Raw genomic sequence first — 25254 nt, forward strand, 5'->3', positions numbered from 1 at the left:
TACACTTTACCTATATATATATATATATATATATATATATATACAGAAATAATAAATTTGCACGGCGCGCGTTATCTGAGAAAGCCCACTTGGTACAATCTACAACAAATTTACGAGGTGTATTCTAATAAACATGGTTTACCAGACATGATTGGGAGTTTAGATTGTCGTCATTAGCAATTGTATAATTGTCCAACCGCATGGCGAGGTCAACACACACGAAGCGACCAAAAAGGACCGACGGTTATTCTTCAATTGGTTGCCTCGCACGACCTTTGGGTTTGGTCAGTTTCCTTTGGTGTCGTGGGGTCATGCAATGACAAACGTTTTTGAACAATCGCCATTGATAGAGTATTTTCATTTATCACAAAATCTTTTGCTCAGAGATTTGGTTTGGTTGGTCTGGAAAGCAGAGAATAATTCAAAACCAGAGTCTATTATCTTGCCATGTCAGCCAAAAAAACTAACCCAATTAGAGTCTATTTAACTGAGTGATATCACAACCCAAATGTTTAGTTGGGGTTGTGGCCATTAAGTGATGGTGGTGGCAGCAGCCAAACATCAATAGTTAGGGATGATAAAATCCAATAACCCTATCTTTAATTTTATTATAGAAGAGTATTCATTATTTCATAATATAATTAAACAGTTAAATTCAAAACAGCTATCATGTATTCATGTCTTGTTAACCGATTTAGAAGTAAATCCTCTTAAAACAACTAAAAATATCAGCGTTTTACACTTTTGATATAATAACACTTATAATTTCTAAAGCATTTGGGATCTTCCGAATTTGCTCGTCATTGGTACCAAACATTCCGTTTTGGGCCCAGCCCGGCCCGGTTTACAAATGATCCAGCACCTGCCTTGACCATCATAGTTGGACCTGGATTATACACCTGTGATACATACACCATATTCATTTCACATGTAATACAAGTTGCAAGCTACATTGTAATTGTGATATTCTATTCTTGAAAAGGGTTGAATTTGTACAAACATATACTACAATGGATACTAACATGACCGATCACTCTTTTTCGCTACGGATATAGGGCCTCTTCGGATCCCCGGCATTTTCTTAGGGCTGACCTAATTTCCATTAGTAATTCGCCGATATTCATGTGTTTCCTGCAAAAAGAAATTAAAAATCAAGGATAATTTCATACATCCCCTCGAAGCTTGCATAATATCATATTTACCCAACAAGTGTATACCCTCTCTTTAAAACATGAATATAATCATATTTACCCCAAATTCATCTATAACCCGATAGAATAACAGAATTTTTAAAGTATATTTTTATGTTTACTTTAAAACTTTTGTATTTAAGTTTTTCAAAGATGCATATTATAAAGCAAATAATTTATACTTGAGTGAATTTATGTTATTGTAATTTATTATTTTAACTTTTTTTACAAACCGAATTTAATTTTTAAACGGATTTACTTTCGTGTAAAAAAAAATAGCTTATTTTTAAAACCGAGCATTAATACCGAACCAATACCCGGTTAATACCCGAACCTAATCATACCCTACCTGAGTACATAGGGTATAGTTTTTCTCCTCAACACCCATACCCAAACCCTACCCGGTTTCTCTCAATACCTGATACCCGATTATACCCAAAACCGAGTATTAAAAAAACCCGATTTGTGCACCTCTAACGTTATGGATTACAGGTTTAGGGGTTTGGTTAGAGAATGGTGTAAAAATGAAATATAGAACAAGATATGGGGAAGATTATTACAGGACACTGACGCCTACAACAGCAGCAGGTCGTGGATATTCATCGATTTCTTTTATCTTTTTATCCTCGGGTGAGGTTAAATTTGCAGGATCCTCGTGGTCAGATAAAGGTTGAACCTGCGATTCGTTGCTTCCAATTTTCTGTATTTCCTCAACTAAAAAAGGGAGCTTATTCATAGCCTGTAAGCAATAATGAATTATTTATGCTAAAATAAGATACTTAAATGATAACATTATACAATCAATATTAATACTACATAGTACATACCTCAGGTATATCGATTTTATTTAAAACCACGACATATGGCCTTTCAAGATATTCAGGATTGTACATCCTTAATTCCTGTAAATTTTATCCATATGAAAGAGTAGAAACTAAAGGAAGGCACACACACACACACACACATATATAGAGAGAGGGGGGGAAAGCATACCTCTTTAACAGTTTTGTAGTCATACACGGGATCCTCCGCAGCAGCATCGACAACATGGACCAACATTCGGGTTCTCCTCAAGTGCCTCAAGAAATTACGGCCTAGTCCCTGAAAATTACAGCATGATACAATTTTATCCAACTTGGTAGAGACTATTGTCTCTTAAGGGGAGGTCTTGGGTTCAATCCCAAGCAAGGAGTAATTTAGGATTAAATTTGGTGTAGAGTGAGTAAGCATTGTCATTCAAAAAGAATCTAAAATATAATGACAGTAAAATGCCATTTTCGTCCTTGAGGTTTGGCCAGTTTTGCGACTTTCGTCCAAAGGTTTGTTTTTCCGCATCTGGATCCAAAAGGTTTGAAATCTTGCCATTTTCATCCGGCTCGTTAACTCCATCCATTTTTCTTCGTTAAGTCAGAGGTATTTCTGTCTTTTTTGTTAACTTAAAGGGCAATTCGGTCTTTTTCACTTTATGTAAAAAGAACGATACCCCTGAAAAAGACCGAACTGCCCTTTAAGTTGACAAAAAAGACGGAAATACATCTGACTTAACGGAGAAAAATGGATGGAGTTAACGAGCCGGATGAAAATGGCAAGATTTCAAACCTTTTGGATCCAGATGCGGAAAACCAAACCTTTGGACGAAAGTCGCAAAATTCGTCAAACCTCAAGGACGAAAATGGCATTTTACTCTATAATTAAAATAGAAAATGTAAAAAAATGGTACCTTTCCTAAATGTGCCCCTTCAATAAGACCAGGAAGATCTGCCAATGTTGCTTCTGACGAGAATTTACCCGCCCCTAAACTAGGATCACCTTCAAGACGTCCAAGGTTAGGCATTAACGTTGTGAATGGGTAATCAGCAATATCGGGTTTTGCAAGTGTTATGGCTGACAGTAGGGTCGATTTTCCAGCATTAGGGAGGCCCTGAAATTAGACTGTGTTATTTACATTATTATCTATATTGGTAACTTAGACCAAGGAACAGATATATGAAATGACCAAGTGTGTGGACATATGTAAAGAGAAAAGATTGAACTTACAACGAGACCGACATCTGCAACAACTCTTAGGATTAACTGCAAGCTGACCTCCTCCCCAGGTTGACCAAGAACCAACACCTGCATTACTGGTATTAATTATAAGCTTCTTTACAAGCAAGGAGTGCTTAATGAAGGTAAGTAACAGAAAAAAATTAAATTGTGGTGCCATATTTGTTCCCAATTCTTGTGTCTTCCGGGATCTATCAGTGAAGAGGATACTAGTAAAGGACGGGAATCTAATGCCTTATATATACTTGAACCTCGGATATCTCCTTCTCTAGCATGTTCCACTCTCGATTCAATATCCTACAAAACCATTATATCCTATTCTGCCTAAACAATATCGGTAGCACTTGCTTTGTCCGAGATGTTCGTCCTCATGTCAATATATTAGATCTAAAGTCTCAAATGTGTGTTGCTTGGCTGTTCACACCTACTGTCTCGATGTGTTAAGTGATGTGATTCAGGATTGATCGAAGCAAAAGTTTGTGATCCTTATTGATACCAAATGTACAGCTGAATGCAGATGATGGAGACCTACTATCTTACCATTACCCTCTGTGATATTCCTTTTGAGTGAGTATGGTAAGTAACTTCATGTCAACCCCAAGGACCTCACACTAGAATATTGTTAAAGTCAAATGAATATCCTACAATACACACGGTTGACAGTTGTGGCATCATGTACATGGTCGTTCCACGTGCACGCCATAGAAGGGTTACAAATGTTGACTAGAATGGAGACCCGAGACCCTACAAGCAGCCAAGCAGGTGTTTTACTACTTGATCTTGTCGGAGTAATCTTGTTGGATATATCGCATTCTAGTGAAATACAGAACCATGGTGCAAACTACTTGTGAACTCATTTGCATTAGGGGTGTTCACGGTTAGGTTTAAAACCGTCCAAACCAGATATCGGCTTGGTTTCATGGTTGGTTTTTGTTATTAGCTTTCGGTCGGTTTCAAAATTTTCAAACGTAATGAACGGTTTGGTTTCTGGTTTTAAACTTTTCAAACCTTATAAAACCAAACCAAACCAGACCGGACTGTAAAGTTTGAATATAAATATTTTATATTACATATATTTTATTATGTGATGCACTAATTGTTTTGTGACTAATGTGATAATTCTACTGTCGTGTTCCTGGCTTTATATTAACAGTTGGATTTTTTTTACTGTGTATTAGTTCTAGTTGGTTTTTGCATTAAGTTCACAATAACTATCTTATTGGCTGGACTACAATAAAAATTATCTTCTTTTGTTGCTCAAATTGTTTTACACTATTGTTTTAGGTTCTTATCTTAGGGGGTTAACTTTCAGTTTCTTTGAGGAGTTATATGGCATTTTTATAGGTTTTCACCATTTCCCGATGTTGTAATTTTACTAAGAAATACTTTTTATTTATGTGTGTATTTATATTAAAAAAAATTATTTTTACCCTTTTTAGTAGTTGTGTGCCTGTGTATGCTTTCTGGAATCTTATATCTTGGTTATGGTTTTTGGAGCCGGGGGTCGCCTCTCTATCCCTTGGGTAGAGAGGTAAGGCTTGCGTACATCCCACCCTCCCTAGAGCCTATCAACAGCTTGGCTATAGATGGGATTATACTAGGCAAGGTTATTGTTGTTGTTTTCCACTATTGTACTAGTCTCCCAGGAAATGAAGGTTGTATTTGCATAGTATTTTCCATCTTATTGGAAGATAAGATATCTTTGTGACTCGTCATTTTCTCTCAATCATCATTCTATGTTTATGAATGATACTTTGATATACCAACCAACGAAACCGTAAAACCAAACCACTAACGGATTGGTTTGGTTTGCATTTTCAACGGTTCGGTTTCGGTTTTTCAGTGACCAAAAACCATTACTAATATTATTAGGGAAATACGCTTGTTGAGCTTTGTTTATTAGGTTCACATCTTAAGGACTATTAAACCAAAAAGGATAATATTATTATCAAATTATGTATGAGCTAAGATAAAACTAAAACAAACTAATAATAATAAATATTATATACAAATAACGCCTAATAAACTGTCAAGCTCTTATCATCAAGTAAGAACACAATAACTATGACATGATAATCCCATTGGGTCTGAATTGGAGAACTATAAAATAACAGTTGAAGATAAACATTGTGTATTCTAAAAAGGTAGATTGTTTAGCATTGTGTACCAAGTACCGGAGACACTCAATGTAACAATATCATCACCAGTGAGAAAAAAATTAGAAGGCGTAAAACTAAACTTACAGTAAGGATAGAGTAAAGCAATAAAAAAAATCTTTTACCTTATCATTTTCATCTGTCATCACATTTGATGTCATATTCATCATCTTCTTCTTTTTATGCCCAGGCATTTCTAACAAACTAATCTGTCACATGCACAGAACAACAGAAGTCCATTTACAAACCACAATATAGTTCAAAGCTCAAATTTTTATAAAAATTGTGTAACACTTGTATATCCTTTTCTCCAAGATCAATTGAGCCTTTTTACATTTGACATTCCACTCATATTCAAGATGAAATACTCACCCCTCCTTGACCACCCCTAGCAACAAGAATTTCGTCACCATGCTGAGCTAGATCAGCTAGAAACTTGCCTCTTTTGTGTTTTACAACAGTACCTGTCAACATATCAAATAACGAGAAAATGAAGGATAAAGTCTTGCTAATCACTCAAAAGATAACATAAAATAAAATATCAAACCTAAAGGTACGGGAATACGCAACGTTGGGGAAGCTAAACCGTTTCTTAGCTGAGAATGAAAAACTCCCATTGTATCAACATTCCCACCACGTTTTGCATTAAACCGAGTTTTTTTATGAAACTCCAACAACGAATCTTTCCCCTCATCTGCATAAATTACGACATCGCCACCATGTCCGCCCATAGGTAGGATAAGTGATCCGTCAAAATCCCGCTTATAAGAGCTTCTTATCCTTGCTTTTTCTTTGTCCTGTTTGCTCTGTGACTTGGGACTGGCCTTTTGATTGTTCATGCTAAGAGTAGCACCATGGCCTCCATCTCCGGCGCGAACAGTTATGATTGCTTGATCGAAATACTTGTGAGGTTCTCGTGTTAGGCTTTCGAGGCTTGGAGAAGCGACTTCTTTGGCCTTTGCAAGTCGACACTTCAATATATGGTGTTGAAAAGTATTGGGAATGTTTTTTTGTTGATTCCAACTGCAGATAATGTGGATTGAGATAGTTAATACTAGAAAAACAATGTCGATGTTAAAGGTAATGAGTGAAGTTCTTATGTATGTAATGTTATAGGTTAATGACTACAATTGTATAGTAATATATATCTCATAGGACTATAGGACGAAAGAGATTTTGGTAATTCCATACTAAGCAGTTAAAGCGGTCCAAAATCGAATAGCGGTCAAGGTCCGCTATATGATATATAGGTTATAGTGGTGGTATAGCGGTGATATAGCGGTAATTTTTATACCATGCATAAATTATGTATTTTTATATATATTATATACATATACCATTAATTTTATATTTTTTATATATAAAATCACAAGTATGAGGACTAAATATAAACTAATGAAGATGGAGGGGGGTTATATGTTAAAATACCCAAACTTAAATAACCCTAATCATCCCCACTTTCATCATACGCCGTTTTCCCGCTCCCCTTCTCTTCTTCATCAGGCATAGTACCCAGTTATCTCTACAATGGTTCAAAATCATGGAGCAACAACTGATTTTTGTTCGAATTAAGGTAACAATTCATTTCACCTAACCTATTTGGTCAAATTTTGACTAATATCTGATCCAGTTTTGACCGATTTGGTCCGATTATAGGCGACTTTTGACCGATTTTTTCAAACTTTGACCTAATTTGACTTTGACCGCTATACAGGTTTCCAAATAGCGGCCAAATAGTGGGCTATAGCGCCGCTAATAGCGGAACCGCTATGAGCCACCGCTATTTGGACCGCTACAAACCCAGACGTCCGCTAACCGCTATAGCGCCGCTATTAACTGCATAGATTCCATAGTTGTTAAAAGCCATCGCCTCTTGCGCCTAGACCCATTTTCCAAGCTAGGCGAGACAACTGCGCTTAAAGTCAAGGCAATTGCGCTTTAATTCTCTGGGTGATGGTTCGGGTGTAGATTACGGCAAGATTCCTAGATTCCGGAGAGTTTCCGGCTATATTCTCTAAATTCTGGCAAGATACTAAATAGATGATATTAAAAGTTATATGATAGATAGCTTTTGCTATTTTATTTAGAAAATAGTATTACTTTTCTACTACATAAAATATTTTTAATTTTTTTCATTATGCGCTTTCTTTTCTTAGGCCCTCGCTTTTTTTGCGGCTTGTGCCTAGGCCCCAGGTGAGGCCTGTGCGCCTAGAGCCTTTAATAACTATGGGAGCGTTACGGATTGTGTTTTGAAAGTGATTATGTGATATGGGATTATTGGAAACAAATGTCTGTTTTTTAGTCAGGATAATCAGAAACTCAGTTGTTCAGAGTGTTTGAAAACTTTTGTTTATTGAAGGATTTGCATGTAATATAACACTAAATAATCACATAATTAAAAAACTGCTTAATGTCAGAAACATAAACCCTAAAAACTACTCCAACAGTGGTAATTACAAACACAGAAAGTCGTAAATAAGGTAAAATTAGACAGAGGGAGAGTAGTACCTGTGGTTGAGAGGAAGATGAGAATGAGAGAAGGATTTATGGGGAAAGAGGGAGGTGCCGAGAAAGGGAGACGGCGACGCCGGAGAACGGACGGAGACGGAAGGGGATATCATGTTACGCCACCGGTAACTGCACCGTATGGATAATCTGGCGCAAATCTTTTTTTTAAATATTAAAAATCTAATAATATCTTCCGGTTTAGTTTTATGTTAAAGTAAAGTGTAACAAGCGGATATCTCGACAGCAACAATGGGGCTTAATAACGGAGGCAGCAACACAACAATCGCAACCCTATCGGGCTAGACAAGACACAACATTTATTCATCAGATGCCAAATTGCTCGGTTTATCTGGTCCGTTATTGCGTTGTGGTGTAAAACTCCTCAACTAACTATAGCACAAGATTTATTCGAATGGATAGATATGCTAAACAATCTGGACGGGTCGAAAGAAAAGAGGAAAACCATTAAATCAATTGCTTTCACAACAATTTGGGTGCTATGGCTTAGGAGAACTGAGAAGATCTTCAAAGCTAAGGATATCCAAATTTAGAGATCGGTTGAAGACATCAAAACTTTGTCGTTCTTATGGGTCTCAAACAGATCTAAACTTAGAGGGTTAACATGGGAGCAGTGGAACACGTTTAACATTCCGATGTTTTCGATAGCTTAAGTAGGCTGTATTTTCGTTTCTCATCTCTTAACCTCTTGTTAAGGGGTCCGTTTTTGTACGATTGTTGATTTCGGTATTGAGCAATAAAATCCTATTTTGCTGGCAAAAAAAAGTGTAACAAGCAATTTGTGGTTTAATCAAGATAAAAGAAGTTAAATGTGTGCGTGTGCATGTGATCGGTGAAGGGTGCCAACTCACCCTTTGTGTTAACAAACGTTAAGAGGGTAATTGATGGCGAGGGGAACGAGCAAATGACATCGGGTTTCGGGGTTCGTAAACCGATTACAAACGAAAGTGGCTAGACGAGTTCCCGTGGGTTCAAGGGTCGGCTCGAGATCTCTCCTAATTGGGCCGGTGCCTTTATTATCTTTAGTTTTAATTTGTTTTCAAATTTTAAGTTATCTGTTTTTATCTTTATCTTTTGTTTGGGTTTAAAAACAATTTCCTGGTAATTCTCAGACTTGGTTTTTGTTTTTGATTGAATGAAATTTTCGGTTGGAGAGTATCCAAGCCGTGTTCATCGTGGTTGACATAGATCAACGATTCGTATTACCATCACGCTATCAAGTGGCATCAGAGCCATGACGGATCATCACCGACGACATCGTAGATTCGCCGACCGAGGCAACGGTGAGTATGGCCGTGATCCGAGAGATGATGACATCGAAATTTTACGTCAACAACTTCTGGCCGCTGGCTTGCAGCCTGCTGTTGATCGCCGCAATCCAGACCAGGATTCCGAACAAACTGAATCCGAAGCCTTTGATTACGGTGAAGGTTTTGAAGGTAATCCATTCGGTCGCCCTCTTTGCGTTCCACAGAACCCACCGCCGATGGCAGACCCACTCCGGTCCCTCGGCTTCCGTTTTGATATTCCTGATTTTGAAGGCGGTGTTACACCGGACGATTTTTTGGATTGGATTCATACCGTGGAGCGCGTTTTTGACCTACGTGAAGTTCCTGATCATTTAAAAGTCAAGCTCGTTGCAATGAAGTTGAAGAAACATGCTTCCCTGTGGTGGGAACACCTCAAACGGAAACGTCTACAGGAAGGTAAAAGTCGGGTGGAATCGTGGGAAAAAATGAAGCGACTACTACAAAAAAAATTTTACCGGTAAATCATCGTCAAGACGCTTTTTTGGAGTATCATGGTCTCAAACAAGGGTCTCTTTCTGTTTCTGATTTTATTTTGGAATTCGAACGCCTTCGAATGCGATGCGGTGCGGATGAGGATGAGGAACAAGTAATTGCCCGGTTTTTGGGTTCCTTACGCACGGACATTTCCGAGGTAATCCAGTTACACCCTTATTACTGTTTTGATGATGTTTGCAGGCTTGCGAGTAAAGTTGAAAAACAGTCGGCCACCCGTTCCCGGTATTCCACTACTCGGCCCAATCAAAGCCGAGCTACCGCAGGCCCATCTCCGCCACCAACTTCGGCCCAATCAGCCCAACGGCCTTCTTCAGGGGCGGCCCAAAAACAACCCGTGTCAAACCCGGCTACGGGGGCGATACGATGTTTCAAATGTCAAGGGTTGGGTCACCGGCAACGCAACTGCCCCAATACTCAAACAGTCGCGTTACTTGATGATACCCCCCCTATTTTTGACGAAGAACCACCCGAGGATGACGATTTTAAAGATACAGAAATTATTTACCCCGATCGGGGCGAGGCGTTGATCTCACAACGCGTTCTTAATGCATCCGTGGCTTCGGAGGGGGACGATACTTCTTGGTTGCGCAATAACATTTTCCGCACAAAATGCACCATCAAAGGTAAGGTTTGTGATATTGTTGTGGATGGTGGAAGTTGCGACAACATGATTGCCACGACTGCCGTCGACAAGTTGGGATTGACGGTTCAAAATCACCCAGATCCGTATCAGTTGTCTTGGCTGAAAAAGGGGAATACAATTAAAGTCACGCAACAGTGTTTGGTGTCTTTTTCCATCGGTAACAAATATACGGACGCGCTTTTGTGTGAAGTAATTCCGATGGACGCGTGTCACATACTCCTGGGCCGACCGTGGTTGTATGACCGTCGTGTCAAACATGACGGCTTTCGCAACACTTACAGTTTTCGAAAAGACGGATTGAATATTACTTTGGCTCCTTTTAATCCGAAAGCCTCTCAAACCGAGGCTTTTATTTTGTCCCGTTCGGAATTTTTGGGTTGTGCTTTAAAGCCGGAACCCCCGTGGATTTATGCTCTTTTAGTGCTCGAGGAGAACGAACCGGCACCCGCTCCACCCGCGTCCGTACAGCCCCTTTTACATGAGTTTCGGGATCTTTTCCCGGAGGATATTCCACCTGGCCTGCCGTTAGAGCGGGAAATTCAGCACTGTATCGACTTCCAACCGGGTGCATCTATTCCGAACAAACCGGCATACCGGATGAACCCCAAAGAGTATACCGAACTACAACGCCAAGTTACCGAGTTATTGGAAAAGGGTTTTATCCGTGAGAGCAAAAGTCCATGCGCTGTTCCCGCCTTACTCGTCCCTAAACCCGGGGGAGCGTACCGCATGTGCATTGATAGTAGGGCCGTCAACAAAATCACGGTCAAGTACCGCTTCCCGATCCCTCGTTTTGAAGATTTGTTAGATCAATTGCACGGGTCTAGTATTTTTTCCAAAATCGATCTGCGGAGCGGTTATCATCAGATTCGTATGCGTAAAGGAGATGAGTGGAAGACCGCTTTTAAAACGCGGGATGGGTTATATGAGTGGATGGTTATGCCATTCGGGTTGTCTAACGCGCCGAGCACCTTTATGCGTCTTATGAATCATGTCTTCCGGGGGCTCATTGGTCTTTGCGTTGTCGTTTATTTCGACGATATTCTTATTTTTAGTAAGACATTGGATGCCCACCTACAACATCTCCGGGCTGTTTTTGCTATCTTACGCGAGCAACGCTTATTTGCCAACCGAAAAAAATGTCATTTTCTTACACGCGAGGTTGTCTTTTTAGGACATTTGGTGTCGGGGGATGGTATTCGTATGGATGAAAGTAAAGTGTCGGCAATTACATCGTGGCCGCCTCCTAAATCCCTACATGATGTTCGTAGTTTTCACGGCCTCGCGTCTTTTTACCGTCGTTTCATCCGGAATTTCAGCACCATCGTTGCTCCTATGACCGAGTTATTGAAGAGTTCTAAGTTTGTGTGGACACCCGGGGCCCAAAAATCCTTTGATGTTTTGAAGGACCTTGTCACCAAAGCTCCGATTCTAGCTCTTCCCAATTTTGATGATGTTTTTCAGGTTGAATGTGACGCCTCGGGCGTGGGTATTGGGGGTGTTCTGAGCCAAAGCGGACGACCAGTGGCGTTTTTTAGTGAAAAACTGAATGAAGTTCGTCGCCGCTATAGCACATATGACAAGGAATTTTACGCCATCATTCGTAGTCTCGACTATTGGCGTCATTATTTACTCCCAAACGACTTTATTCTTTTTTCGGATCATCAGGCGTTAAAGTATATTCAGGGGCAGGTTAAATTAAATCCACGCCATGCTAAGTGGGTCGAAACATTACAGGAGTATTCTTTCACAATTCGCCACAAAGCGGGGTCTTCTAATACTGTAGCGGATGCTTTGAGTCGTCGGCCGTCTTTGCTTACTACCTTCGCTCTATCGGTGCCCGGTTTTATCACTTGGAAACGTCTTTACGAAGCTGACCCGGACTTCGGGAAGCCGTGGAGTCGAACGGCAACTTCTGTGTGGGGTTTCTTTTCTCGCCGCGATGGGTTTCTTTTTCGTGGTGGCCGTTTATGTGTTCCTCATTCGTCCTTCCGGGAACAAATCATTTTGGAATGTCACAAAGGGGGTCTCGCGGGACACTTTGGCCGCGACAAAACTATTGCACATGTTCGGGAGAGATTTTTTTGGCCGCGCCTAGAGGCGGATGTAGTCCGTTTACTTCGCCGATGCCATGTGTGCCACATCGCGAAAACGACACACACCAACCAAGGCCTCTACACCCCACTACCGGTTCCTCGTGCACCTTGGGAGGACGTCAGTTTAGACTTTGTTCTTGGCTTACCACGAACACAACGACAGAAAGACTCAATTATGGTCGTTGTCGATCGTTTTTCTAAGATGGCGCACTTTGTGGCTTGTGCCAAAACGTTTGACGCCTCACAGGTGGCTCGTTTATACTTCGCAGAAATTGTTCATTTGCATGGGATCCCTAAGACGATCACCTCAGATCGTGACGTTAAGTTTGTTGGACACTTTTGGCGTACGTTGTGGAAAAAGTTGGGCTCAAAGCTACAATTTTCTAGTTCTCACCATCCACAGACGGACGGCCAGACAGAGGTGACGAATCGCAGCTTGGGGAACTTACTTCGTACTCTAGTCGGTGATAAGCCGAAACAGTGGGACTTGGTGTTACCACAGGCCGAGTTTGCATATAACCGATCGTGTCATAAGTCTACCGGGAAAAGCCCATTTTTATCGTCTACGGCCGTAATCCGTTCACTCCTCTTGATTTGGCACCACCTACTGAGATGTCTCATCTTAGTACCGATGGCGAAGTTCGAGCGGCACAAATTCAAGACATTCACCAACAGGTTCGTGCTCATATTGCTAAGCATAATTTACAGTATCAAGAAGCCGCTAACAAACATCGCCGTGCTATCATTTTCCAACCGGGGGATTTAGTTTGGGTCCATTTGCGTCGCGATCGTTTTCCACAGGGTCGATTTGGGAAGTTGCATCCAAGGGCGGACGGACCGTTTCGTGTGCTTGAGCGTATTAACGACAACGCGTATAAAGTTGACTTGCCGGGCCACTACAAGGTTTCGGCCACTTTTAACGTTGCTGACTTGTCACCATATGAAGGGGATTTAGATGATGATGATGACTCGGGGACGAGTTCTTTTCAACCCGGGGAGGATGATGGCGAGGGGAACGAGCAAATGACATCGGGTTTCGGGGTTCGTAAACCGATTACAAACGAAAGTGGCTAGACGAGTTCCCGTGGGTTCAAGGGTCGGCTCGAGATCTCTCCTAATTGGGCCGGTGCCTTTATTATCTTTAGTTTTAATTTGTTTTCAAATTTTAAGTTATCTGTTTTTATCTTTATCTTTTGTTTGGGTTTAAAAACAATTTCCTGGTAATTCTCAGACTTGGTTTTTGTTTTTGATTGAATGAAATTTTCGGTTGGAGAGTATCCAAGCCGTGTTCATCGTGGTTGACATAGATCAACGATTCGTATTACCATCACGCTATCAGTAATGCCCCTCTTTAACACTCACAGTGTAAAGTTTGGCTTGTTAACAGGTGAGATGGCATGGGGCGTCACCCAACGACACGTGACCTAAGAGAGTAGTATATTCCTTTTAAATATCTTTTATTCTAATTTGGTTATATTGAAGTTTTGTAATGATTTTCTTTACAACAAAAGTTTAGGGAATTGCAAATTTTATCAACGACTTTTTCGGGTTTTTTTTTTTCATTCATTTTTAGGGTTTTAACTAGGGCTGTAAACGAGCCGAGTCGAGCTGAGCTAGACCCAGCTCGAGCTCGGCTCGAACTCGATTCGAGCTGGCTTGGCTCGAGCTCAAATTTCAAATCGAGCTGAGATTTGAGGCTCGAGCTCGACTCGATTAGAATTCGAGCTAGCTCGGCTCGGCTCGATCTAGCTCGAACTAACAAAAAACCGCAAAATTTACTACTTAAAAAGCCTTTAAAATGAATTTCTTCAAAGACTAAAGACCATAATTGCTATTTAATTTAACCATATTGCTAATATGCAAGTATGAATAGTTAATTCACTTTGTATATTGTATTTACCTCCTTTTATAAGGGAAATACTCCCTTAGTTTTTGTTTTCTAAGCGATGTGGGACAAAAAAATGAAGGATGTAAACCTTATAGAGCCAGCTCATGAGCTCACGAGCCGAGCCATACCAAGCTCGAGCTCGGCTCGTTTACAAACCGAGCCGAGCCGAGCTGGCTCGTTAACAACCGAGCCAATTTCGAGCCGAGCTTTCTTCGAGCGAGTTTCGAGCGAGTTGCGAGCCACAAGTTTTTTGAACACCCCTAGTTTTAACAATTATTGAGTGAGTTTTTCATGAAAAGTAAGTAGAAATGTTAGTTTTTTTATGATATTACTATATTAGCATTTATTTAAAAATAATAAGTATTTGATTCTTAAATTGCTTATAATGATATAAATTTTATTTGCAAAAAAGTTGAATATCACTTTATAATTTGTTTTTTCATCATTTTTAGGGATTTTAAGAATATCACTTTATAATTTGTTTGTTCATACATTTTTAGGGATTTTAACATATCAACATTGCATTGAGGTGCTTTATTATACCAAAATTGGATTGAAATACTTTTTCGTGAAATTAGGAAAGTATAATGATTAATGGTATTGAACCATAACTTTTGGCTAGTTATATTTTATTTTATTTAAGTTAATTAATTCAATTAAACAGGTGGTTTTGTTTTGAGTTTAAATTACATTCTTATGAGCTTTTGTTCAAACTTTACAAATGGTCATGTGACATTATCAATAGCTGGGTTAGGTTCATTTGTGAACAACCCTTTTGATAGTGAACACCAGTGAACTAATCCTAGTCATAGTTTATCGATACATAAGTGTAAATCATTGGCCAAGATTTGTTGATGAAAATACACTAGTGTAGTTTACGATTTGATGATGTAAATTAATGGTCAGGATTTGTTCACTCAGTTCACAAATACAGTAGTGTTCACTCTAGAACAACCCTCTTAAGAATAAATTACACGGATTGATCTTGTGGACCGTGGTTTATCAAAATTTCACCTTTTGTCCCTAGGTATCAGACATCACGGATGTTGTCCTTACTATATGTGAAGTCTAGTAGGTACCAAAGTATCTTTTTGATTGGACTACCCTCGAAACCCCCATCCTGCTCTTAGCTCTCGATTCCTTTTCCCATGTCTCGGCAATTCATGAGTTTCAATCATGTCCCACAGCAACGAGGGTGATCGAGAGTGATAGACAAGATGGAGAAATGCAACCTGGAAACGGTAGGGTCGGATTCGTTTTTAGTGCCATGAAAGAGGGAGATCAAAGTGGTAACAGGGTCACTAAAGGACTCTGGTGACCGAAGGAAGGTTCGTCGTGACGAAGAGACCGTTGGGTTCAGTTGAGTTTGGTTAATACATCACCTTGTTTCCCAAAGGCAATGCTGGATATCATCACCCTTTGATTGTGACATTCCATCTTTGTTTTTGAAGTGAAAGGGCAAAAAGGTAATTTTATACCCACTTAACATAACTATCTAACCATCCATACCAACTACCAAGTACGAAAAAACATAACTTCACAAATATGATACAACTATACACTATATCCGTAATTTCTTATGAACTATCCTTGTAATCTACTCGAAAACTAAAAGACCCCGGACGGTTGGTATTTGTTCTTACAAATGAATCTTTCTAATGACTTGTTAACAAATACAATTACACCAGAAACATTGAATAAATAAAGGAGCATTTGTTCTTACAAATGAATCTTTACATCCGAGAACGGAACCCGGCTAAGAACTTGAAGTAATAACGACGCTTTTCTTCCACCCACCACAATACAACGGTTTTATACATGTAACGAGACAGGCTGGGTAATTAGGAGATTAGACTAGATCTCCTCAACTAAACATAAATAAAAACCATGTGAAAACAGCTGATACAACATACCAAATCCTTGGCTTGCAAACTGAAAAGCTGCGTGTTTTCGTGTTGAAATAACGAGCATTAACAAATCTAGCTCCTCTTCAGGAAATCCTTTAACGAGAACGGTGATAGTACATCCTGTATTAAAATAAGTGCCACAGGGTTAGGAAAATAATAATCGAACTTATGTTACAAATCCAAGAAACAAACTAATAATGATGAATATCTTATATATCATTCAAATTACGGTTGTAAGAATTTAAAATGAACGAAAACAAAGCAAAAAAAGTATAAATTATTTTACCTTTCCGAGTTCTTCGCTCAAGCATTGTCTAACTACGGTTGCCTGTTGTATTATCCTCTCGAGTTTTGAAAAACTTGGCATATATGCATGTGCTGAAAGTAACATGAATTACATGAGAATTAAAAAATATATATATATATAGGGTAGGGATATGGTAAAAAGTTCAAACCGAAGCAAATCGGCTGGTTTGGTCGGTTCTATGGTTCTAACAGTTCAGTTCGGTTTGGAACTTGAAACCTGTTGTTTAATCTTTATTATTTATATTTCTTTTTCATCTTTTGAAAATGTAGTTATTATATATGTATTTATAATCATGAACCATCCTTTAACATTTTTTAAATTCTAATACAGACTAATGATTTGAAAAAATAAAATCAGTTCAAACTAGGGGTGTTCATCGAATCGAATAACGAATTTTCAAATTACTCGAATCGACTTTTTTTAATACTTTTATCTTTTGCTTGAATTCGATTAAAAACTGATCAAATGCCGATTCGAATTCGATTAAAAACTCAAATTCGAATCAAATTCGGATAAATTATAAGAGTAAATTACAAGTTCTATCCTTTATGTTTACATCAAATTGCAGGCGTTGTCCTTTTGGCCAAAAGTTTACAGGCGGTGTCCTTAACCTTTCAAAATCTTGCACGTTTTGTCCTTTAGGCCAAACCTGGTTAGAAATCTCAGTTAAAAACTGTCATGTGCAATGCACATGTGGGTAAAATGGTAATTTCCCTCTCAACCTCATTTAAAATAAAAAGAATTTCATTAAAACAATACCACCCACCTATCACACACCATCATCTGTGTCAAACTCCACCCACCTTCTCTTCTAAAATGAAACTCCACCCATCAAAGTCAAAACTCCACAATCAAAAAACCTTTTCAGATTCCGTGGCCTCGATCTCACCGTCGTCGAACATCATCTGTGTATTCGGTTCCGTCGTTTCCTGAGGTTAAAGAACGGGAGTGTGCACCGAGTTTCTTTTGTGCTGCAGAGACGCCCCCTGATAAGCTCCACCGCCTTCGGAATACTCCGCCGATCGTCCATCTGTTCATCCGATGGTTGTTGTTTCTTGCCGGGTGGAGTTTGAACTTTGGTGGGTGGAGTTTTTGCTTCATTCTCTCCATCTGTTCATCTGTATCACATACGCTGTTGATACAGAGATGAATTGAGGGGTGTTCCTTTGATTATTCGGACAGCGATCAAAATATGCGATTTCTTGTCGGAATGTTGTTGTTCATCAAAGAGTTTATCGTAGGTAGGAATTAGGATTGAACCAAAGGAAGAAAATGTGTTGCAGTTTTGAGTTTTTCATTTTTTTTTTTGTTCCGTGGTTTTCTTTGGTGAAAGAAATGGTAGGGAGACAATATAGGATTAATGGTGAGGGTTATAAATGGGGGAATAGAAAGGGTTGAGAGGGAATTTACCATTTTAACCTTATGTGCATTGCACATGATAGTTTTTAACTGAGATTTTTAACCAGGTTTGGCCTAAAGGACAAAATGTGCAAGATTTTGAAAGGTTAAGGACACCGCCTGTAAACTTTTGGCCAAAAGGACAGCGCCTGCAATTTGATGTATACATAAAGGACAAAACTTGTAATTTACTCAAATTATAATAAATTCAAATTCATTTAAAATAGAGTAAACTTCCGTTTTGCTCCCTGTGGTTTGGTCATTTTAACGGTTTTGCTCCAATAGTTTAAAAATAGCCATTTTCCTCCCTGATTTTTCTAACTTATCTTCATTTTAGCTCCCAGCCTCTAACTCCATCAGGGAGGAAAATGGCTATTTTTAAACTATTGGAGCAAAACCGTTAAAATGACCAAACCACAGGGTGCAAAACGGAAGTTTACTCTTTAAAATATGTAAGTTCGTTATGGGCTATTTTAGGACTTAATTAAATTTATACTATAATCTAAAACTCTAAATTAAAGTTATATGTGTGTATTTATATAAATATAATACATAAATATGTATACTTTGAATTTGAATTTCAAATCGAACCGAATTTAAAATTATAAATTCGTATTCGATTCCTATCCGATTTACTGGATTCGAATTCGAATTGAATCGATTCCAAATTCTTGATAATCGAATTCTGAACACCCCTAGTTCAAACCGCCAGGCAAAACCGGTAAGGTCCAGACGACCCACCCGAACCGGTCAGGCAGGTTTGCCCTTTCCTAAAAACATAGTTAGTGGTTCACCCAGAATTTTCATCAAAGCTGACCGAACTGGACCACGAACGCCCCTAGCTCAAGTTATCTAAAACGTAAGATGTGTAAAACAGTAGAGAATAAAATATACACACCAAGAATTGCTCTGTTCAAGTTATCCACAACATGTTGTCGGTATTCCAAGCTAAGTAGATGAAACATAGGTGATTTTTCTGGTTCAACATAAGCTAGCAAGCCCATAAAATCCTGCATGAAAGTAAGTCATTTAATAACCAAACTCAAAAGATTAATATAACGCAAACTACACAAATGACTTTCTTCCATGTAAAAAACGTACTTCGAGCTTTCCAACATATTTTTGCACTTTCCCAAAAGGGGCCAATTTGGCCTGCCCAAAATTAAGTGCTTCTGTTCTGCCACGAAATACGTTACATTTAGTAAAAAAAAAAAAAAATACATGCGTAAAGCGTAAGATAAACTAAATAATACTATTATTGTACTCACTGTTTTTTTGAGCATATAAGCTCAACAAAATGAAGGCTTAATAGATCAAAAAGCAGGTCCTTATTATTTTCAAAAAGGTCCGGTGACATCTGCTCTGTCAAATGAATAGCATCCAATGCGTTGCCCTCTAAAGCGGAGTGTAAAATCCCTGAAAATGTTACGTTAAAGAGTCTCATTAGCAAAAACATAATTATATACAGAGCATTCTAAAATAGTAGAACCTTACGTTTTCTTTTCTCCATGTCCTCTAGCTGAGCATTGGTTACTTTTAATCCAGTAGAAGTAACGAGTGATTCCAAAGTTTCTTTATAGCAACCATGTACGAGATATGATAAGATAATATTGTGGCTATCTTTGTCGTTAATTTTCTGCGAATTTCATTAGTGAAACTTAAAGTTATAATCAGATATATAGAACTAAAAAATTAAACTTTTCAACTAAGAACTACATAAAAGGATATCATCAATCGTTATAAACACAAAATGAAACTTTTCAAGATAAAAAACCACAAACAAAAGTAGAAATGTTTAGGGTTTGAAAGTGCATTTCATAGCCCTAACTATCTTCTTTCCATATTAAGTCAAGAATAATCAGCATAGCAAAACTATCTTTGTCTCTCTAAAGTTCCAACGGCTCGTGGATAGCCCGAGTTAAAAAACGCTTGCTTACTTGTGTTCCAATAGTAATCAATAATCCCATCTTCTACTACCAACCACCACTAGGGCTGATCATTTTTATCCAAAATCTGACCCGAATTCATAGCCACCCGAACCTGAATTAGCGAATACCTGAAAAACCCGAACCCAACCAACCCAAACTTTAAATGGTTCGGTTATTGGGTCACTTTTTCCCGTCTGAAAACCCGAACAACCCGACCTGAAACACGAAACACGAAACCCGAAACCCAAAAAAACCCCAACATTTATTGTTTTTTTCCTTATAGAAGTGTTTTGGTTGGGAGTCTTTAATCTTTAATATATGGAACATTAAGTATTGGCACTTTTAAATATTATAATAGCAAATGTTTGAACTTTGATGATATTTTTAAAGTAGCAATATTAGTTTTGATGATATTTGGTAAAAAAAAAAAAACATTTATTATCATTTTACGTCTAAATCTGAAAACCGAACAACCGGACCCGCACTAACCCGAAAGTGAATAACCTAAACCCGACTAACCCGAACGTTAAATGGGTCGGTTATCCGGTCAATTTTTCCCGGATAAAAACCCGAACAACCTGACACAAAACCCGAAGAAAAAACCCAATAAACACCACCTTAATCACAAAGGTATGAAACCAAACATAACCTAGGGCTCACTTCTCAAAGATTTAAATCCTAAATAATCAGCAAACTCAACCATCACTAAGTCTCCAATCTGTGTAATTATTTAAACATTAGGGTTTCATTTGCCAACAGAAATATGCAGAAACCTACAGTATTACAATTACGAACCCTAGAAAAGCAAAAAACCATATGAAATCGTCAACAAAGCCACAAGTATCGAACAAATTAACCACAAACAGTTGAATGATGCATTGTTGAGTAACAAATGATGCGGTTTTTAAAGGATTGATTGATTGTTTGTTGATAATAACGATAAGTGGAAATGATGAGACTTACGATTTGTTCGTACTGCTTTGGATCGATATCCATTGTTGAAGGGCGTTGATATTGTTGCAAAGATTATTATGGATGAATAGTGATCGCATATACGATGGATCTGAATATGGACTTGTAAATTTCTACATTCTTTTTCAAAATGGTCCAAATGGTTGCTTCTCCAACGAAACAACGTTGTTGTTAATATATTTCTTTTTAGGGGGTGTTTGGGTTAAGCTTATTTTGGAGCAACTTATAACTAATAAGTTGTTTTTATAGTGTTTGGGTTAGTTTATTTAAGTTATTTTTGTGTGTTGAGAAGTTAGGATTTGTAACTTCTCACTTATGACTTATATAAGTCTTTTTGAGAAGGAATCTCAAACACCCCCTTAATATATCTCAGAGTATTCACATCATCCCTTCAATCAAATGCTAGGGCTTCGTAATAGGATTTTGGTCGGTATCAGTTTGGTTTGTTACAATCTTGATACGATTTTGGCATTCGATATAGCAACCGAAAGAGATATGTCTAAGAGGGTATTAACATGTTTTCTTTATATTTATAGAAAACCAAAAAATGAATACCGGTGCGGTGTCAGTGTTATTTGATTGGTATCGGTTCGGTTACTGACATTTGTTGTAGCTTACGGTACAAAAAAAGAGTCTATTGCTATACGTCGAGAAAACCATATGAAAAAATAATGTACAGGAACTGATGTTGCTTGGACGACATCGGTCGGTTTGTCCAAGTAAAAAAACTATATTTGACCCCATTTGAATTAAACTTTTATCGAATCATAAATCAAGACTAACTGAGTTAGTTTTTTAAGCCTATGTGGCATTTAGATGATGAATTAGAAGCATACGTGGACAGAGACTTGTTATATCATCTCTTTAACATCAATTTAACCCTAATTCCCAAACAAACACATCTTCTCCCCATCAATTGCAGACGAAGATCAATTGCAGACGAAGATCATCGTCGTTCTTGCCCTAATACCTCTCCCCCGTAGCCGTTCTTGCCCTAATTGCCCATTGAAACGTTCAGTCAACATGTCGTTGTCTTCTACCTCTGGTCTAATTCGAAAACCTAAAGTCTTCAAGGTCGATTTGGATGGAAATGTGTATTGTCATCATGACATTGTTGCGGTTCTTCGAGTAGCTGGACTTAAAAGTGAAAGACATGGTGAAGAATTTTACGGCTGTTCTCACTGGCCTGTAAGTTGAATTTGCAGATCAATTTGGTGTTTTGTAGATAGTCCATTGCAATTTCCTTATAGTTGTTGTGTTTTGGAGAGAGGGGATTGCAAATTCTTCCTCTGGAAAGAAGATGTTGATAAGATGTTCGTTGAACGTTCATACGACACCTCAACTCAAGTGACGTTTAAAGACCTGAAGATAAAGAACCTTGAATTACACAATATGTTATTAATAGAAGAGAAGAAGAACTTGAAAGCAATGAGATTTGACACAAAGACGAAGTCGAAGAAACCATATGTTCTAACCTTTGTAATTGCAATTGCCATATTGTTGTATTTGTGGAACTAGTATTTATTGATAATGAACAGTTGTGGTATTTAGTGTTTGTAACCATTTGTGCCCACTTGTTATGAAATGGACATCTAAGTTGTGCTTTTGTTACTTTGACTCAACTGGACATCTAAGTTAATGTACATGTTGACCATACTTGCAAGTGACTCAAACTGCATTTGAAGCCAAAATGGCCCAATGTTTGAACCAAAATTGACAAACTGTGTAAAGCAAAAGTGGCCAAAGTTTGACCAATTTGCAGTCAAACTGTAACTAGATGGAGAGTTGGACAAAGTTTGACCAAATTGCAGTCAAACTGTAACTAGGTGCAGAATTGGCCAAAGTATGAACCAAAGTGCAACTGCACTTGCAAGTGACTCAAACTGCATAACTAGGTGCAAAATTGGCCAAAGTTTGACCAATTTGCATTCAAACTGTAACTAGGTGCAGAATTGGCCAAATTTTGAACCAAAGTGCAACTGTGTAACACCCCGTGTTACCGAAAGTCAAAGTCAAAGTCAAGGTTGACTCCTTTGACCGTAGTTAGTCTATTTTATGTTTTTACGTTAGTTGTATTATGTGGAGTAATTAATTACAATCGAATTAATCAAAGTTTATTTATCGACGCGAACCGCTTTACGACTGTGAATGATAGGAAGTAACAATGCGATAAAGTCAATTAATCAATAATCGAGCTAATCTAATCATCATCGAACTCGAGACTCAAATTGTGCGAATTTTGGTGTTAATATACGTGTGTGTGTGCCTTATGTGTTACTTGTGCGTGTTTACTTTATGTTGTGTGTGGTAGTCAATCGAAACTCGAATCGAAACTCGAAACTCAATCGAACCCAATCAAAATCGAATCATAATAACTGGTGGGAAGAGAATGTGCGAGATATAGATGATTGTATGTTAGATATAGTGGTTGGGATTAAAAGTAATTTGAATAGGAACTCTATCGTACTCGCATCGCCCTCAATCGAAATCGAAATATAAAAAAAATCGTCGCACCGAACACTCGAATCAGGCAGCTGAACGATCAGGCTCTCGGCCGATCGAACAGCCCAGCCGATCGGACTGCTGTCCGATCGGACAGGCTGTCCGATCGGGATGCCTGGCCGATCGGCCAACCCTTTCCTCTTTTGGCAGCCTATAAATACCCTTGTCATTGTCATCTTTACCACTTTTGGAAAGCTCTGACCGACCAGCTCGTGCTCCCCTCTTTTTACTCAGATTCTGTCCGATTTCGGTAAGATTTCATCCTAAATCTTGTACTTTCTTGATCTATACACACTCCTACACCTTTCTATCTTTCAAATCTTAAATTTTAACCATGAAATCATCAAGATTCAAGTGTTCTAGGATGATGTTATCATGGTGTTCTTGAAGAACTTCATGTTTTGGCCTCAATCCACCAAGAATAACTTGGATCTAGCCGATTTACACATAATCAAACAAGGATCTTTGATAGATCTAAACATTTACACGGTGAAAAGGATTGAAAGATGGTTTTTCAATTTTCTTTCAACTCTTTTACACTCAATGCCTTCAAAAACTGATATAAACGGAACTTGTGCCGACTTGCAAATCATTCCGGTGGTTGCATGACTCAAGATCTGGATTCCATCCACGAGGTTCACCGATTTCGGGTAGAACGTTAAACTCTGTTCCGAACAGTTTACCGGCCGGATTTGGGTGATTCCTGTCCGATCAGGAGGAACAAGTAAGAGCGAGGGTTCTATGGTTCAACTTGAGGTTAAAACAACTCGATATAACGACCAACAATCAGAACAGCCAAGTGTTAGACGAACGGACAGCCCAGCCGATCAGAAAATCAGCCGATCGACCAGGCCAGCCGATCGGGTAGCACCTGGCCCCACACTTGAACAATTCCATGAAGTCTAGTATTGAACGGACTGCTGTTCAATCGGACTATCGTCCGATTTGAATTACTCTTCGGATCATGAGATACTATGCTTCAACACTTAGTCGATTTTCAACATGTTCAACGCGTTGGAGTGCCACCCGATCGAACAGCCGTCCGATCAGGTGACACCCTAATAAGAACTTGTTTGCTGAAGTACCTAACTGATCGGTTAGCCGGCCGATCGAACGGACCGTTCGATCGATCGACCTGAAAGGTAAGGAAACTTCAATGTTTCTAATGCTACAACGAAAACTTCAAAAGTCAAACCATCATACACAAACACATCTCACTCAAAGGAAGAAACAATCCACTCAAACAGCCATCCGATCGGCTTACCGACCGACCGGACAGGCTGTCCGAACGGAGTGCCAATCCGAACGGTCAAGCCGTTCGATCGGACAACCGTCCGATCGACCAGCTGTCCGACCCTCCAACACTTGTTTTCCGTTTACGCGTTGCTCATCGTTATGCTATTGAACTATTCAGGCTAACCCTACTCTTAAGTGCTCCCTTTAATCCATCAATCACTGTGAGTATACTCGAACCCTTTTTGCTTTAGCACTTTTGGGTGTTACATACGTTACTGATTCTAAATCAAAATCGAACACACTACTCAATTAATTTAAACGCTAACCGTTACCGCATGTATTATATGCCTAAATGAATGCTTGTTGTTATGTTTACACGTGGAATGCTGTCTCACGGAGGTTGTTAAGGACAATTACTTGCATGGATTACGGTGGTAATCATGTATTGCGAACTGCCTCAGGCAGTCAACCCGCAGTCATTGGTATCGATAGATCCATGTCGATAATTAACATGCTTCGTTTTCCTCCGTGTACGTGCTGGTTATGCGTAAACTATTTCGAACTCTATTATGCTATTATCAAACTTGTATGCTCACCTTTACATTTTATGTATTGACTTTATTTTAACGTATGTGACAGGTGTTTAAGATGCTT

General features: G+C 38.8%; 2 protein-coding genes across 3 annotated transcripts; both read right to left on the reverse strand.

The window, feature by feature from the left end:
- Window positions 1-654: 654 nt before the first annotated feature.
- LOC110941276 (probable GTP-binding protein OBGC2) lies at window positions 655-8089 on the reverse strand. Of its 2 annotated transcripts, XM_022182897.2 has the most exons (11): window positions 7901-8089; window positions 5940-6415; window positions 5765-5856; window positions 5518-5601; window positions 3228-3305; window positions 2911-3111; window positions 2184-2291; window positions 2018-2092; window positions 1751-1929; window positions 1023-1131; window positions 655-899 (listed from the first exon to the last, which is right to left on the reverse strand). In XM_022182897.2, the coding sequence occupies exons 1-10, from the start codon at window positions 8011-8013 to the stop codon at window positions 1044-1046; spliced, it is 1494 nt and encodes a 497-aa protein (XP_022038589.1). In that variant the 5' UTR covers window positions 8014-8089; the 3' UTR covers window positions 655-899; window positions 1023-1043. The 2 variants fall into 2 exon arrangements, with proteins under 2 accessions (XP_022038589.1, XP_022038588.1); XM_022182896.2 differs by having other exon boundaries at window positions 655-1131; window positions 7901-8051.
- Window positions 8090-15982: 7893 nt separating this feature from the next.
- On the reverse strand, window positions 15983-21036 carry LOC110941277 (ran-binding protein M homolog). The gene is made up of 7 exons (XM_022182898.2): window positions 20854-21036; window positions 19457-19598; window positions 19231-19378; window positions 19064-19139; window positions 18861-18972; window positions 16544-16635; window positions 15983-16377 (listed from the first exon to the last, which is right to left on the reverse strand). Exons 1-7 carry the CDS (start codon window positions 20884-20886, stop codon window positions 16330-16332), a joined length of 651 nt encoding a protein of 216 aa, XP_022038590.1. The 5' UTR covers window positions 20887-21036; the 3' UTR covers window positions 15983-16329.
- Window positions 21037-25254: the final 4218 nt, after the last annotated feature.

This window comes from Helianthus annuus, chromosome 5, assembly GCF_002127325.2.
Source record: "Helianthus annuus cultivar XRQ/B chromosome 5, HanXRQr2.0-SUNRISE, whole genome shotgun sequence".
Taxonomy (NCBI): Eukaryota; Viridiplantae; Streptophyta; class Magnoliopsida; order Asterales; family Asteraceae; genus Helianthus; species Helianthus annuus.